Here is a 16,884-nt window from a genome sequence, read left to right as displayed (position 1 = left end):
AAAGTGTTATTTTTCTGTTCACAATGTTTAATTTTTATTTTTATTAACACTATATAGACATTTATAATACTTTTGTGAAACTGAATGCTATTATATTAATGTCATATAAACATTCGAAGCATCTCTCTTAATTAATGACTCGAATAACCCCGCGAAGTCGCGGGTCTCCAGTATAAATATAAACTTAACGTAAATTAGGCAAACCCTAAAAATAATTACAAAATGTAGGCCCAATTTTAAAAGGGCCGAGTTTTCTTTTAATTTGATACGCTTGAGTGCTTTGACGCAACTATTTCCTTATTGTAATCGTAACTCATTCAGTTCGATTAGTGAACTAACAATCCGGTGATCGGTTTTACAGGTACTGATAAACCCTAGTTTTCCCATTCGACGCTCAATTTGTATTCTGATTCATTCAAATTCTAAATCTTTGCCGTACAAAGTCTAACTTTTCCATATGAACGACATCATCAGAATCAGAATTAAAGTAACTATATTGTACTATTTGATTCATTGTTTGTCGTCAAAATTGAATTCATCATGTTACCTTTTGTGATTCCTTTAATTTTTATGTTATTTTCTATTGATCTGTTGTGAAAATTTTGTAGGTTTTTGTGTGAATCAATAATTGATTTGAGAAATTATGTACCCTTCCATAGGGAATAATACATATGGACAACAGCAGCAGCAGCCACAGGTAAAACAATAGTCTTATGCTGGTCATGTAAAGCCTGCTAATTTAAGTTGTATTATAATTATAATGATGTAATCTTTACCTTCTTAAACGGGTAAATGGATCAGGCCTTACCCGTTTATGTTGTCCGGGTAGGGTGACATTCATAGTGATCTGATATGATGTATATGAACGAAAAAAAGAAAAACATAATTTAGCTTAACTTTGTTACGTCTTACTATGTTATAGTTTTCAGTTGAACCAGCCAAAGTCATTGTTATATATGAACATAATATAATATAGCTAGCTAATTGTCTTTCTAATCTTGATTATTCAATGTATATGATACGATTCACGATGGTATGTTTTGTAAGTACATAACATTAAGCATTATATGGCTTAACTTGTAAGAGTTTTAATATCTTGAATTCACCGTTTTAACTTTTTATAATGAAAATTACGGATTTTTTCTAACATGTATGTGATTTTTGACATTTTCGTTGTTGTTTTTGCGAAGTTGGGACCTGATGGTGTCTCTCGACCTTCTGCCTTGTTAGGTGGTCATTCATCTGCTGGACCTCTCTATGGTGGTCCATATGCTTCGGTGTATGGTTCAACAGCTCTCACCAGTGGTCTACAGGTCAGTCTGACTGTACAAGTCTTTAATTTATATTAATCCTTCGTCAACCTTGCATGATATATACTTTTATAAGTTCATATTTTATACGTTGTTTTTAATTGGCCAAAACTCACCGCTTAGTTTTGATTAAAACCCATTCATTCTTTTACACCCGTCTGTGTTTGACTTCGATTAAATGTCATCAATTGTTGACAAAATGATGTCTTGTGATTACACCACTCACTACTGCTTTAGTGGTGGTGACAAATATAAATTTGTGATCATTTCAAAAGACGTGAAAAGTGTTTTTAGATAACTTTAAATGGAAGAAAGAAATGGAGGACGACAACGCCCACATGTTATTGTATGAAATTTGATGATTACAGGCTGGTCATTTTATTAGTTTAATTTGTTCTCAATTTCTTGTTCCACTTAGTGTTATATTCTTGCTGATCGGTTATGTAAGTTTGTGTATAGTATTATAAGTCTTAAAATAGCATCTTTTTAATATGGTTTATGGTTTTAAACTTCTTGTGCTCTTGTATGGAACTTTATAGAATATAAATATTAATGTCATGCAGGTTTCGAGTACACTTGCTAAAGGAGCTGGATCATCTGGTTTGGATGTTCGAAGTGGTTATGGCTCAACAATTCAAGAGTCACCAAAATACACAACTATGGACTACTCTGCCGTTAGCCAAAAGTATGCCCAGATATCGGAAAAGGCTTACCCTGATAAGCTAACTGATTTTCCATCAGGGGATAGACTCTTATATGATGAACGACCAATTACTTTAGGTCATCAACACCAGGTTTCTGGATTCTTTAAGATTTAGTTAATTTTCTTTTATTGTCTTAAATTGTACTCAAGTTTTTTCCCGCCAATTGAGACTTTATATATCTGTTAAAAACATGTACATATAATGTGTAACGATTCTGGACAGGCTGATATCTATGATCGTTTAGAGGCAGCAACTGCATTGCGTCAAGACTTGCTACAAGCTCAGTCACTTAAACCTGCTTCTGCAGATGGCAGTTCTAGGTATAAAACATCATATAAAGTTATTATGTGAAACACATTCATGTTCTTTGTTTTGGCAATTTATTTTATTATTTTGTTATTCTTTAATCTATGGTTGTACTTTTACCTTTTTTCAAGTTTGTATCCATTAGTAATCCTAATGAATTGTGATTGCCAATGAATGAAATGCAATATATATATATACCAAATGCTGATGTCAGCAATTTTACAAGAGGAACTCTTATAATTAGCATTTAAAAATTAATATAAAACGTTTCTGGCAGACAAGCTGATTATCTGGCAGGAAGAGCACGCCTTGCGGGTCAAGAACTTTTGCCTTATGGGGGACGAATGGATGCTGATCTTCATACTTTATCAATGATAAACGGCGTGCAACGCACTCCGTCGATTTTAGGGGCTCCTCCTCGGAGAGATTTGGAAGATCTCATTTACGCTCGTAGTTCAAATCCTGGTTATGGAATTAGTCTGCCACCTGGCAGGACCTATGCATCAGGTGATATTTTGGCGCGTGCTGGTTATGCAAGGCTTGATGATCGTAAAGATGATGTAGACTATGTTCGAGAACTCCAGCGCCGAGAGGAAGATCTTCGTAGGGAGCTTATACGAGAACGCGAACGTGAAAGGGATCGTGAAAGGGACCGAGAACGCGAAAGGGATCGTGAAAGGGACCGAGAACGAGAACGTGATCGTGAAAGGGACCGGCAACGAGAAAAAGAGCGGGAACGTAGGAAGGAACGGGAGATAATGTTGGAAAGGCGGGAAAAGAAGAGAGATAGGCGTGAAAGAAGTCCGTTGAGAATATCAAGGGACCGAAGTCGTTCGCTATCGATAAAGGCCGGGAGGTCTTCAAGGATTGAATCGCCACGTGTTGAAGTGTCACATAGGTTGCATTTTATTGGTTAATTTTTTGTCTGCTAGTGTATGTCGAAGTATTTAACTAACTTGGTGTGTTCTATAATGATGAAGGCGTCTTTCACCTGTTAAAGAAAAACGAAGAGAGTATGACTGCAAGGTAAAAAAAGCTACATATGAGCTAACAAAGCTAACAAATTCTGTCATTTTCATTCCTCATTCACTCGTTGCCAGACACTCCCAAACACCTACTCTATATTTGCCTTCTGCTGCGCATTTGGGAATCTTTATTGATGTTTTTTTCGGTGATCGATGTCACTTGATTAAGATTGGTGTAGAACTCTTTATGTATTTCATTTTTTGGATTCATTCTTCTTCAATAGATAAAGACATCAGTTCTAAAGATGACGCGTATTCAGTTCTATTACGTGTTTGTGGCTAATTTCTTACTGTGTTTATCTGTTCACATCACTTGAATGGGTGATTCTTGTTACGCATTTTCACTTTAAGTAATGTATTTTGTAGGTTTATTCATTCAACTTAATGGATATCGAGAGGGATTATCTGTCCATGGATAAACGATATCCTAGGCTGTTTGTTTCACCAGAGTGTTCCAAGGTACATTGTGTTTTTATCGAATATATGAATTAACATCTTTTTCGTTTTTCTTCATTGTTATAAGCTCGATTCATAAATTGTTTTAGGTTATTGTGAATTGGTCATGGGAGGAACTTAACCTTCCTTTCAAGACCCCCGTGAGGTATGCTTGCTCAGTTTGCTCTTATTTGTTTTGATCGGATATCTGTTTTTTGCAGTTCGATTGATTAGCTTTAGCTTATCTTTTTATATGCCTAACAAAAATTACTGTGTAGTTCTATATTTTGATTAATCTGCGTATGCTATATACATAAAATTTGATGCTTTTGGGCAGTTTTGAACATGATTTTGTGCGAGAGGATAAACAAACTGAGCGTCAGTCGTGGTCCACCAAGATAACGGCTGATGAAGATTCTAAGATTGGAAGTGGAGTTACTCGGTGGAACGCAAAGGTAAATATATATAAACCTTGCATTTGAAGATTACCCAATAAGATTTCAATATAATATGGTTATTGATAGTTTATTTTTTTTTTTTTTTTTTTTTTTTTTTTATTTTTTTTTTTTTTGAGTTTGGTTATTTGGTTCATATTTGATCTTGTTTACTTGTTTTGTTCAGATGTTACTGATGAGCGGTCTTAGCCATAACGCGTGGGACGAGCTATCATCTGAAAGAAAGTACAAGGATCGCATTCCTCATCTTTGCAATATGATTAGGTTTGCTTTTCTTAAGGACGGGAGTTCGTTTATGGCGATTGGAGGTTCATGGGACACCGTTGATGGAAATGATCCTTCGGTAGATAGATCGTCTCTAATACAAACTGTCTTGAGGTTGGTTCTTGTATGAACAGTTTTCCTAATATATGTGTATATATATTATAATATTCATATATTATATATTATATATGTATATATAGGTATGCTAAGGAGCTGACTGGGCTTGACCTGAAGAAATGCAGACGTTGGAATCCATTTCTCGAGGTAATTCGTGTTTTTTTTTCTGCTCAATTATGAAGTATAATGTGTATTCTTTTTTTTTTTTCTATAATTAAATTTTATTTGTAATTAACGTTGCAGATTCACTATGATAGAGTTGGGAAAGATGGCCGATTTAGTCATAAGGAAGTTACTGTACTCTATATTCCTGATTTATCGGATTGCTTACCTTCAATAAATGAATGGAAAGATCAATGGCTTACCCATAAGAAAGCTATTGCCGAGAGAGAACGTTTGCATGCTCTTGAAGCAAAGGTATGTTCGTTTCCTACTTTACCCTTAGAAAGATAAAATAAGAATTTGTATCGGCGCGATAAGATATCATATCGAATAAATCATCAGAACGTGTTCAATAATCCTAGAACCTTTCTGAATTCTGATACTAAATTGATCTTTCAACCTTTTTTGTAGAAATCGCGTGAAAAGAAGGAAGGTCAAAAAGGTAATATTCGTATGACAACCCTTTTAGATGCTCTCGGTTTTGTGTATGATTATGAATGTAATTCTGTCTTACACGTATCTGTTGCTTTTAAGCAGGTAAGGAGTCTGAGAAGACGAAAGAATCAAAGAAGGTTGAAAAATCGGAAAAAAAGAAAGAGGCTGGATTGGCATCAAAGGTTGAAAAAAAAGAGGGCAACGAAACTACAATCGAGAAGAAAGATGAGATCGAGAAAGTTGATGAAGGTAATAATAATTCAGGAAAAAAGAGTCAAACTAACAACGCCGGTGTTAGTGGAAAGAAAAAGATTTTAAAAAAAGTTATCAAAAAGAAGGTTGGTGCTGAAAAAGGTGGACCCGAAAATGATAATAAGGATGGTGCAAGTGTAACTCCAGTTAAGAAGAAAACAGTTAAAAAGGTGGTAAAGAGAGAGGCAGTTTCTAAAGATACCGATAATAATAAGGATAAAGTGGTGATGATAAATCAAGAAAGTGAAGTAAAATCAGAGAACAAGGAATCGGTCTCCCAGGTGGTTCCACAAAGCGGTGTCTCTGAGCAGCCGAAAGATAATAAAAGTGATAATAAACAAGTGAAGGAAGAGAAGAAAGGTAAAGTGGAGGGTGGTTCTGACAAGAATGAAAAGTTGAAGGGTGGAATCGAGAAAAAGGACAAGGTTGGTAGTAAAGGTGAGTCAAAGGTTAAAGAGGCGAAAAATAAGAAAAAGGTTGAAGAGCCACCGAAACATCCCGGATTATTCCTTCAGACGAAAGGGGGCGCGAATTCACATGTAGGTGTTTCTAACAAATGTTCTTTTGTATTGCTCGCACATTGCATAATGATAATCTGATATTGTTATATTTTTTGAAAAAGCTGCGGTCATTATCACTTTCGCTTGATTCCCTGTTGAGTTATACTGATAAAGATATTGAAGAATCAATGTTCGAGGTATATCACTTGATGATAGTTGATACCCGTATTCTGACTACATGCATCAAATTCTGAAGTTTTTTTTTTTTTTTTTTTTTTTTTTTTTTTTTTTTTTGGCAGCTATCAATATTTGCTGAAACATTCTATGAAATGCTTCAATATCAAATGGGTTCTCGGATTTTAGTGTTTCTACAGGTTGGTAATTGTAAATGATATAGATGAGTAATTCACTTTGTTTATTCATTTGGTGCTTATTTGATCTTTTCTTTCTTATCTAAGAAATTGAGAACCAAGTTTGTGGATAGAAGGAACCGAAAGAAGCGTTCGAGGGAAGAAGTTTCTGACAAGAAGGAAAAGGAGAAAACATCTTCTGATAAAAAATCATCCCCTAAGCGCTTGAAAACCGAAGACGTTTTACCGGAAAGCAAGTCGGTTAAAACTGAAACATTGAAGGAAGATGAAAAACCTGTTGTCAAGGAAGAAAATACAATCATTGATGACGTGGAAAACACGAAGGTAGAGGATGGATCAGTAAAAGATGAAGATCTTGAAGAGGATCCTGAAGAAGAACCCGAAGAAGAAGAAGAACCAGAAGAAGAGTCTGAAGAAGAACCCGAAGAAGAAGAAGAAGAAGAAGAAGAAGAAGAAGAAGAAGATGATGAAAATATGGAAGATGCAAGCCCCGAGAAAGATATAAAAGACGAGGCAAGTTTTGGCTTTTTTATTGTTTTATATTAAACATAAACACTGGTCTCTTTTGGTCATATGTTGTATAATATTATGGTTTATTTTGTAGGAGAAAGCTGAGGTTGAAAAAGTTGACATGGATGTGAAGTCTGAAAAGGTGGATGACAAGTTAAAAGACGAACAAAAAGAGAACACGAAGCAAACTGTCAATCTGGACACCAAATCGGAGGCTGAGAAAAAGGAAAACACGAAGGTGGACTCAAAGAAGAAAGAAACTTCGACTCGCATTGATAAGGAACTTCTGCAGGCATGTCATTTTCAAATATTCTATTGAAAAATATTTTTCTTAATTTTTGTTATCTAATTTTGACATATTTTTGGTTTGTTGTAACAGGCTTTCAGGTTTTTTGATCGAAATAGAGTGGGTTTCATCAGGGTAAGATTATACATTATGACATTACAATTTTTTTGTTACGATCTCTACTTGTGAAAAAGAAATGATGTTTAAGATGCCAATTGGTTCCATGTGCGTTTGCAGGTTGAAGATTTGAGATTGATCTTGCATGCATTAGGGAAGTGCATGTCTCACAGAGATGTTAAGGTGATGATGATACCTAGTTCGTTTATGCACATGGTTATCCTCGAGTTGGAAACTTTGACCTACTGTCATGTTGTGGTTTTTAAAAAAGTTGACTGGTTTTGTCTGACTTATGATGTTTTTTTTCTGGATTCAGGAACTTGTTCAAAGTGCATTATTTGAAAGCAACACTGGGATGGATGGTCGTATCCTTTATGATAAGCTGGTGAAGATGACTGCATAAAAAACTTAAGAGGAAGCTTGATTTTAATTCATTTCTGAATTAGAGGTTGTATTTATCAACTTTTTGGACAGAACTTTTCATTTATATCTCCCTATAGTTATCAACTTTAGGGGCCTATTCAGTTCATCACTATTTAGTACGGAGTACAAATTGTGTGCTTTGTAGTGATCACAACTATCCAATTCTATATGTATTGCTTAAATTTGGTTTCTCCATTACAGTGAACTTTGCTAAGAAAAATGGCTTAAATGTTACTCCGTAATTTATTGCTCCGTATTTTTATTTTTTGATTTCACATGAAAAAGTAATCACTGAATAGATCGCTCTTATACGAACTTTTAATGGTGGATCTCACGAGTGGTTAGCTGGTCGGAAGTTGACTTTCTTTAGATGAATATATTGAAATGTGACTGCCGATATCATACCGCCCCATATTTTGCACATATGAATGACTAGAAGTACGAGGTTGATAGTTGATCCTGTAGTTCTGCTTGTTTTACCTACTCTTTTCATTTGGAAACTAGGAATTTAATCAAGATTTTGCTATCTAACCCTACTCGAGTCGAGATGATACATGTGTTATCTTTTAACTTGACCAATTTTAAGCACCATATTTCGAATTAGAAACACACTAGAAAAAGTTACGAGTCTGTTATGTGGGGTTTTTAAAAAGACTAAATAGTTACTACCCGTATGACTTAAGGTAAAGAATTGGTTTGGAAGCAATGAATTATTAGGCACAAGGTTTTTGAAGAGGCTTCAAATTGGTGTGTGGGGTTGTATAACACACTACAAAATAGATGAGGTTATACACAAAATTGTAAGTAATCAAAAGCCATGTATTAGATTCTAGTTTAACCGAAATAGATGAGGTTACAATACGACATCTACAAAGATGATAAGATGAAAAAAAAGGTTGCTTTCTACACAAAAATAAACTGGGACATACTCCTATGGTTCTCAAACCAGAACATCATAAACCATTACAATAAAATATTAACAAATCAAAATCTAATCTACTCATCATCAGCCACAACTTCCTCCTCCTCCACTGAGCCTTCACCATCATCAGCAGGTACCTCTTCAACCTTTTCTTGAGAACATTCTTCATCATCAACAGCATCATTTGACTCACCTTCCTGCAATACATTTCATTTTAGCATCTTGTAATCATAACACACCAATGATACACAAAACCAACCAATACTTACAGCCTTATCATTTTCAGCATCATTTGGGTTCTCCAAAGCTTTTTGGTACTTCTCTTTAAGTTCAGCAGCCCTCTTATTGTAAGCCTTCTTTTCCTGTTATATAAATAACATAGCAGTTTAAATATACAACATATATAAACAATCATACAAAGCTAGTATGATTTTGCAACTCACCTCTTCAGTCATTGACTTCCATTTCTCACCACCTTCTTTAGCAACCTATACACAAAATTTAAACTGTTTTGTCACCAAAGAACAATCCAATAGCACCTAATACTACTTCAATCTTGCATTCAAATGTGTATAAATATAATCCTCAATGTTTTAAGATTACCATGGAAACTTTTTTGTTATCAGGATGTGCTTCCTTGTATGTTTTCCTAAAATCATCCCTACACCAATAACAATAATCAGCATCTATTAAATTAAATGTACATTTGATTTGAAAATACATTTTCTTATAATTAGCTGTTGGGTTATAGCAGTACATGAACAAAAAGAATGCAGTCGGTGGCCTTTTAGGCTTGCTTGGATCTTTTTCTTTCTTCACTTTCTTTGCAGGTTGTTCTTTATCTTTAATCACCTTCTTTCTGAAACAACATCCAACAATTACAAGTTATACAACAAAGTAAAAAATAAAATAAATAAATTGATATATAAAAATAAAGTAACTACTTCTCAGCTGGCTTTTTGGCAACTGATTCTTTAGGTCTCTCTACAGCTGTAGTCTCTGAAATAAAGAAGCTCATATTATAAATACAATAAATAAATACAATAAATTTATAACAAAACGACAATATATATATATATATATATATATATATATATATATATATATATATATATATATATATATATATATATATATATATATATATATATATATATATATATATATATATATATTCAATTCAAGTAATTTTAATATAAATAATAACTCTATACCTAAATTCATCTTAATTTTGGCATCAAGACCACAATCATGCATGCTAATTAATGCCACAGCTACATCTTTTTTACACGATTCACTGTAAAAGAATACAAATTCATAAAGTAAACTTCAAATATGATCCACATTTAGCGATTTGAACCAAAAATCAATTGGCAAACAGACGAAATTGATCCATAGAAAAACAATTAGAAGTTCAATTGATGAACTCAAAGTTAATTTAAGGATACCATTGAGTAAACGCGCTGCCGTTTTTGGCTCGTTTGAGCAAATTCGAATTTGTCTCTACTTCGACTCTTTTTCTAGATCGATTTGCGTTTACTGACTTTGAAGCAACACTACCTGTGGGCGCCATTGATGAAAGCTTGAAGGTGATCTGTGTATGCAAATGTGTGATTTTGTGTGAGATCGATTATGGAAAATATTGGGGGAATAGGGTTTAAGAAGAGGGGAAATTTTTAGATAATTTTAGCGCCAAAAGAAAAAGGCGCAAATATTGGACGAGGAAAAATTTTAAACTGAAAAACGTTACGGAGTGAAATTTTAAATTGACACGGATTGCAGACATGGCAGAAATTTAGGCCGTTTGATTATGCTGACCGTCTAAACTTGAGTAATTATCAGTTTAGTCCCTAAACTATTGCTATTTTGAAGATTATGGTGACTATGTAAACTTGAGTAATTAGTTAATTACCTTTTTTTTTCCCGAAAAAACAAATGCTCATATAGAAACGAGGACGTCTTTCAAAGGAAAACGTTCTCTACGAAGGGTACAAAAAGACGGAGAAAACGAAGAAACTCGCAACTAAAAAGCAATTATCTAAACAAAACTATTTATAAACGAGCCTCCATAACAACCCGAAAAACATAATAGACAAACTAACCAACAAAACCGAATACAACACGAAATGGAATCACACCAAACTAATAAACAAAACGAACCGGATCACTCAACCTCGAGGTCCCGCCCTTTGCAATTTACCGTTTACCGTCTCTTTCAAGTTATTTTTTCAGACCGATTCTCAATCTTATACGAAAACTCATCGGCGGATCCGTCAATTTTATGAGCCCGTGCGTTGCACGACAGTTGTATAAATTAGTAGCGATGACGTTAATATTGACATTTATCAAATGTATAATACAATTATAATAAAAAAAAGTTCCTTTATTAGTGATAACATTTGTATCGAAAACATTAGTATTGAATACTAACGCATAATTTATGAGTTCGTCCGTTAAAATCATTTTAACTTCAATTGACAAATAATTGATAAAGCAAAAAACATGTACCCGTAAAAAATTGTTTTAAAACCGATCGTTAATATAATATTATGTAACGACCCGACAAAATCGTCATTGACGGCGCCGTTAACTTAGGTCCCGTTACGTGGTCATAGTCCCTAAATGAGACACGTTTGAAAAAAATTATGTCGCATTCATTTGAAACGTGTATGACTTGCAAAGTTTTAAGTAAACCAAACGGTTCGACGCAAGTAAGTTTACAAAAGTATAAAGTATAAATGAAATAACTTGCGACATAATTAGTTTAAAATCACGGTTGCTATAAATAGCGTAAGTATGTATGTATGCTTGACCCCAAGCAAGTATATCAAAGTGTGCTCATGTATGCTTGACCCCAAGCAAGTATAAGTGTACGCGGAAGCATGTATCAAATAGCCATTCATGAACCTGAGAAACATATAGAAAATTGTCAACGAAAACGTTGGTGAAATCATAGGTGTTTGTAAACCTTGTATTTTGAACCACAAGATTTTGTATAGTTGATTATCCAAATCGTTTGCATTCCAAAAGTACGTTCGCGAGCACCCAATTATCAAGACTTTACTGTTTGATACCCTGTTACGTAGTGTTAGAACATACACTAAAATCGAAAATATATTTCATCCGCCGACGGTAGCGAACCGTCTGAATGAGGGCACGTCTAGCCCGCATGGATCTACACAACAAAAGTTCACGCTTACACCCGCAAGTGCAACTAATGATAATTGAATTGGGGATTTTTGTTCAGACTCGCTGTGAAATGTTTGTTTTCGTACTTGTGTTCAAAGTATAAAAGTAAGTAGTATAAAACTGTATATGTTTCTCATCCCATAATTTAAAATATAAAGGTTGTTGAAAGATGGGACTATGATCTCACCTCGAGTGCACGAGTATAAAAGTACTTCACAAAGTAAACGTGTGCATAAAATTTGTTTAGCCTTGACCTAAACAAGTAAGTTATATCAATACCGGGTAATACACAAACAAGGTCGGTCGAAATGTGTTCAATTAGTCCTATGACTCGTTACGACTCGATTATGTAACATGTGAATCACGTTGTCAAGTTTCATGCAATATATAAGTGTAAACGAAAGGTTATAATGATTAAGCAAAGTATTGGTTATGTTTGAATAAAAGTCAACTTTTGATCCAAGTCAAAGTCAACAAAAAAGTCAACGGGGTCGGGTTGGGTCCCGAACTAATTTTCTGAGGTTTATAATCATATATAAGCATGGTGGCCAAGTTTCATGTTGATCGGGGGTGCGTAGCATACTTAGAATTAAACGAAAATGGACTTTTTTGGACAGCCGGGGCCGGAGCGGTGCTCCAATACCCTGAGCGGCGCTCAGTATGCCTGTTCAGCAAGTCTGGCAGTTTTTGAACACTTACACGAATCCAAATTCAAACAACCATAACTTATGAACCGTAAACATTCATAACGCGTATCTTATATCGTTGGAAAGGTAATTTAAAGAGGAATACAACTAAACACATTTCATAAATAAAATCCATCATTAACAACAATGAAAACCTCAATAAATGATCATTATATGTTCAAAATCAAAGTTTCAAGTTCATAAAACGCATTTCTTGACTCGGGAATCCAATTTACACATACGATACGCCGTTTTGAAGGTAATGAAACATACAATAAAACTAAACACATACTAACAACATTTCATAGCATTCAATGCGTCAAAAGTTCGTTTTAAAGTTCATCAAACCCTAACTAAAATCATGAATTCAACCATTTTGCAAATGAAGTTTTTCTAAATCAACCAACACATCAAAATGAAGCTAATGATGCTAGTAACACATTTAATACATGAACTTTAATATTTAATCAACCAAAACTAAAGATTAAACAAACTCATTTTAAGTTCATGCTAGTTTATGCAAAACAACAAGATCGAGCAAATAAATCATATATTCGTGTTAGACTTGAGCCATAGACACTGACTAACACCATTTCAAGTCAAAAACACGAATTAGAGAAATCTAGAGTTTTAGAAATGTTACCCAAATGAGATGAAATTGGTACCAAAGTGTAGATGATGAAGAGAGGATCACGAATATGTAATTTGTTTTGATGTTTGCTTCTTGATTCGGATTTGGATGATGAATTTCTTGTTTGAAGATTGAGAGAAAAAGATGGAAGTATGAAGAATGAAAGAGGTGAAATGAATGGAGGAGGTGATACTTTGACTATTTGACTTAGTCATATCTTTGGTCAATTGGCAAGGTTGGTCCCTCGAGTTTGATAGCGGGTGCGTGAATTAACCAACGAATATTTTAAAAATGCTAGAGTAATCGGGAGATGTTATAACCAAATAATGGAAATATTTAGAACGTTAGTCAACGAAAGGTACGAATTTAGATAACGAAATATATTATCTAAAAAAAAAGACGGGCGTTAAAATAATTTAACGGAAAAATGCGGGATGTTACATTACCTACACCTTAAAAGAAATTTCGTCCCGAAATTTAGTTGGAAGTAGTAGTTGTCGTTTCTTCCTTGAAATCTTGCGTTGCCAATTCTACGAATGATAGTGCTCCAAATGAACATATATTTAGGCACAATATCCTTCCAATATGTAAAGTTTTTAGTTGCAATTGTTCTATTTTTATGTAATATTCGTTTAAATAAATAAGTGCGAAGACAAAAGAAGGAAACGACGATTTGAAGACGCAAATGACCAAAAAGCTCAAATGTACAAGATATAATTCAAGTGGTTCAATTTATTGATGAGAAACGTCCAAAAATGATAAGAGTACAAGCCGCAAAACGCAAAGTACAAGCCGCAAAACGCAAAGTACAAGATATTAAATAGTACGCAAGGACGTTCGAAAATTCGGAACCGGGACCTGAGCCAACTATCAACGCGCGACGCAACAGAGCTAAAATTACAAGTCAACTATGCACAAGAATATAATATAATATTTAAATAATTATATAAATTATTTATATATTATATATTATATTAAATAACGTCGACAAACTAGCAAACAAAAAAATATGTGAGCTGGATCTGACGGCCATGTGATCGCATGAGAAATAGGCATAAAACTCATGCGAGTGCATGAGATTTGCACTAAAATCTCATGCGACCGCATGGGTTACTGTAGCAGGCCAAGTTCTATAAAAAGTCAGTTTTTCGGACGAGTTAGGTACAAAAAATCAATCTCTCTTCTCTATGTAATATATTTATATTATAATTATAATTTTAATTTAAGATTAATAATAAATTATGGTTTAGTTGGGTTATTGTAAGAAATGTTTTACGGGTTTTAAAGTCGGAACTTTGTCCGGGTAACGCTACGCAATTAATCACCGCTGTAAGCTATGTTCTTCCTTTTTAAATTAATGTCTCGTAACTAAGTTATTATTATGCTTATTTGAGCTGAAGTAATCGTGATGTTAGACTAAATATTAAGACGGGGTTTTTAGATTTTGTACCATAATTAAGTTTTGGACAAAAGACCGACACTTGTGGATATTGGACTATGACTATTAATAGATAAGGGGTATTGTCTAATTGAGCGACAACTCATTGGAACCTGTCGAACCTATCTTCAAATTAGTTAATCTAATAATTATTAAAATCATTATGTATGTCCTATTTAGTGACGTTTATACGACATCTTTTGCGATAATTTAATTAATTATTCGGGTTGGGTAATTGATTATTCATTCTGATCAAGTGGGTAAATTAATATTCATATCTCATTAAAACAGGGGTGGATTACATACAAGGATAATTGGTGTAATTGTTAACAAAATATTAAAACCTTGGATTACACGCAGTCGATAACCTAGTGTAATTATTAACAAAGTATTAAAACCTTGTTACAGTTCGAATCCCTAATTAGTTGGAATATTTGACTTCGAGAATAAGGTTAATTTGACGAGCATTTTATAATTATGACCGATGGACTATTATGGACAAAAACCAAATAGGTATCAAATAATCAAGGACAAAGGACAATTAACCCGGGTAACAATTAATTAAAATCAAAACGTCAAACATCATGATTACGGAAGTTTAAATAAGCATAATACTTTTATTTCATATTTCATCGTACCTTTATTTACTGTCATTTTAATTACTGCAATTTACTTTATCGCAATTTAAATTCTGTCATTTATATTATCGTCATTTATCTTTACGTTTTATTTAAAATCGACAAACCTGTCATTAAACGGTAAAAACCCCCTTTTATAATAATATTAATATATATAATTATATATATTTTATATAAATAAAGTTGTAAAAAATATAGTGTTAAACTCAGCTAGCTCCCTGGGGAACGAACTGAACTTACTAAAAACTACACTACTATACGATTAGGTACACTGCCTATAAGTGTTGTAGCAAGGTTTAGGTATATTCCATCCGTAAATTAATAAAACTTGTGTAATTTGTATCAAATTTTGTAGTATTTTGCAGTAAAAATAATAAGTATTTCGTACACCTCTACGCACATCAAGTTTTTGGCGCCGCTGCCGGGGACCCGGCGAAACGCTATATTTTTACGCTATAATTCTTATCTCTAATTTTGTAAAAATATTTTGTATCTATATAAAAACATAAAAAAATAAAATAAAAAAATAAAAAAATACTATATATATATATATATATATATAAGTGTTAATTAAAAAGTTTTTATAATTTTAAAAAAATTAATTTTTTATTTTTAGTTTATAATAAAAAAATTAATAAGTGTTTTTATATAAGTTAATTTTAAATTTTTATAAATATTGTGTAACATTTACAAAAATAAAAAAAATAAAAAAAGTTTGAAATCAAAATAATTAATAAAATTATTAAACGGGCCGAAGCTGTTCGAAGCCCGAATGAATTCTGGAATTGTTGCGCCATGCGATCGCATGACCCAGAAGACAAGAACCCATGCGGTCGCATGAGCTGTTCTGGCAGGCCAAATCAGAGGCATTTATTACGCAGTTAGGGTTTTAAATTTATTATTATTATTTAATTTTTAGGGTTTAATTAAAATATTAATTAGTAATTTAGTTTTATTTTTAGTTTTAATTAGTTTTATTAAGTTTAATAATTATTATTAATTATATAAATTAATACTTTTATAAAATAATAATATAAAAATAATATTTTTATAAAAATAAATAATTTTATCATTTTTTATATTTTTATAAATTGTATCTTTTTAATTGTATAATTCGTTTAAATTGTATATTTTTCGTTCGTAATTAGTTTCAAGACTAGTATTTTGCCGTAGTTATTTTTATTTCTAGATTTTTAGTCTTTGCCGTAAAATCCCTTAAGTGCTTTTTCTTTAGACTAAGATTTAGGTGCTTTAGAATTTTGCGACGCCGTTTTAAAATTTTAGTACTTTTTAAGATATTGCCGTTTTGGATATAGAATTCCTTTTAAGCTTTAATACCTTTAGGCGCAACTTTTTAGATTTAGTTTTTAGACTTTTAAGTTTCGACGTTTTTCTTTCTTATTTTTATTTTTCGACCTTTTATTTTTCAACATTTTTCGACGCGCTCTTTTTCTTTCTTATTTCTCGACGCTCTAGTTTTTAGGACATAGAATTTTCTATTTCTTCTCTAAAAATTCAAAACGAAAAATTATTTTAAGCGGTTAAATTGATAGACATCCTAAATTTTCTGATTCGTAGTAATAGTTGGATTTGTTAGTGACGAGTTGTGGGCTTCCGATTTAAAGGGTCCTGGCTACCTGCTGCATCTATTGGCTATTCGAAACGTGGACAAAATCAGAAAAGTCTATTGATTTGATAACTTATATAA

General features: G+C 33.0%; 2 protein-coding genes across 2 annotated transcripts; one reads left to right on the top strand and one right to left on the bottom strand.

The window, feature by feature from the left end:
• The first annotated feature begins 293 nt into the window (after positions 1-293).
• LOC139850482 (protein SHORT ROOT IN SALT MEDIUM 1-like) lies at positions 294-7,863 on the top strand. Its single transcript, XM_071840056.1, has 22 exons — positions 294-361; positions 609-697; positions 1,191-1,313; positions 1,874-2,104; positions 2,237-2,334; positions 2,598-3,218; positions 3,301-3,346; positions 3,712-3,804; positions 3,891-3,946; positions 4,118-4,235; positions 4,402-4,613; positions 4,700-4,763; positions 4,860-5,033; positions 5,190-5,220; positions 5,316-6,004; positions 6,088-6,162; positions 6,265-6,339; positions 6,424-6,849; positions 6,941-7,138; positions 7,226-7,267; positions 7,370-7,432; positions 7,566-7,863. The coding sequence occupies exons 2-22, from the start codon at positions 644-646 to the stop codon at positions 7,650-7,652; spliced, it is 3,576 nt and encodes a 1,191-aa protein (XP_071696157.1). The 5' UTR covers positions 294-361; positions 609-643; the 3' UTR covers positions 7,653-7,863.
• Positions 7,864-8,558: 695 nt separating this feature from the next.
• On the bottom strand, positions 8,559-10,209 carry LOC139850558 (high mobility group B protein 7-like). The gene is made up of 8 exons (XM_071840123.1): positions 10,043-10,209; positions 9,809-9,891; positions 9,539-9,593; positions 9,352-9,453; positions 9,198-9,255; positions 9,038-9,082; positions 8,864-8,956; positions 8,559-8,791 (listed from the first exon to the last, which is right to left on the bottom strand). Exons 1-8 carry the CDS (start codon positions 10,165-10,167, stop codon positions 8,669-8,671), a joined length of 684 nt encoding a protein of 227 aa, XP_071696224.1. The 5' UTR covers positions 10,168-10,209; the 3' UTR covers positions 8,559-8,668.
• Between the last annotated feature and the right edge of the window lie 6,675 nt (positions 10,210-16,884).

This window comes from Rutidosis leptorrhynchoides, chromosome 5 (assembly GCF_046630445.1).
Source record: "Rutidosis leptorrhynchoides isolate AG116_Rl617_1_P2 chromosome 5, CSIRO_AGI_Rlap_v1, whole genome shotgun sequence".
Classification (NCBI taxonomy): domain Eukaryota; kingdom Viridiplantae; phylum Streptophyta; class Magnoliopsida; order Asterales; family Asteraceae; genus Rutidosis; species Rutidosis leptorrhynchoides.
The sequence above is the reverse complement of the archived record's forward strand: the minus strand, read 5'-3'. Positions and strand labels throughout refer to the sequence as shown.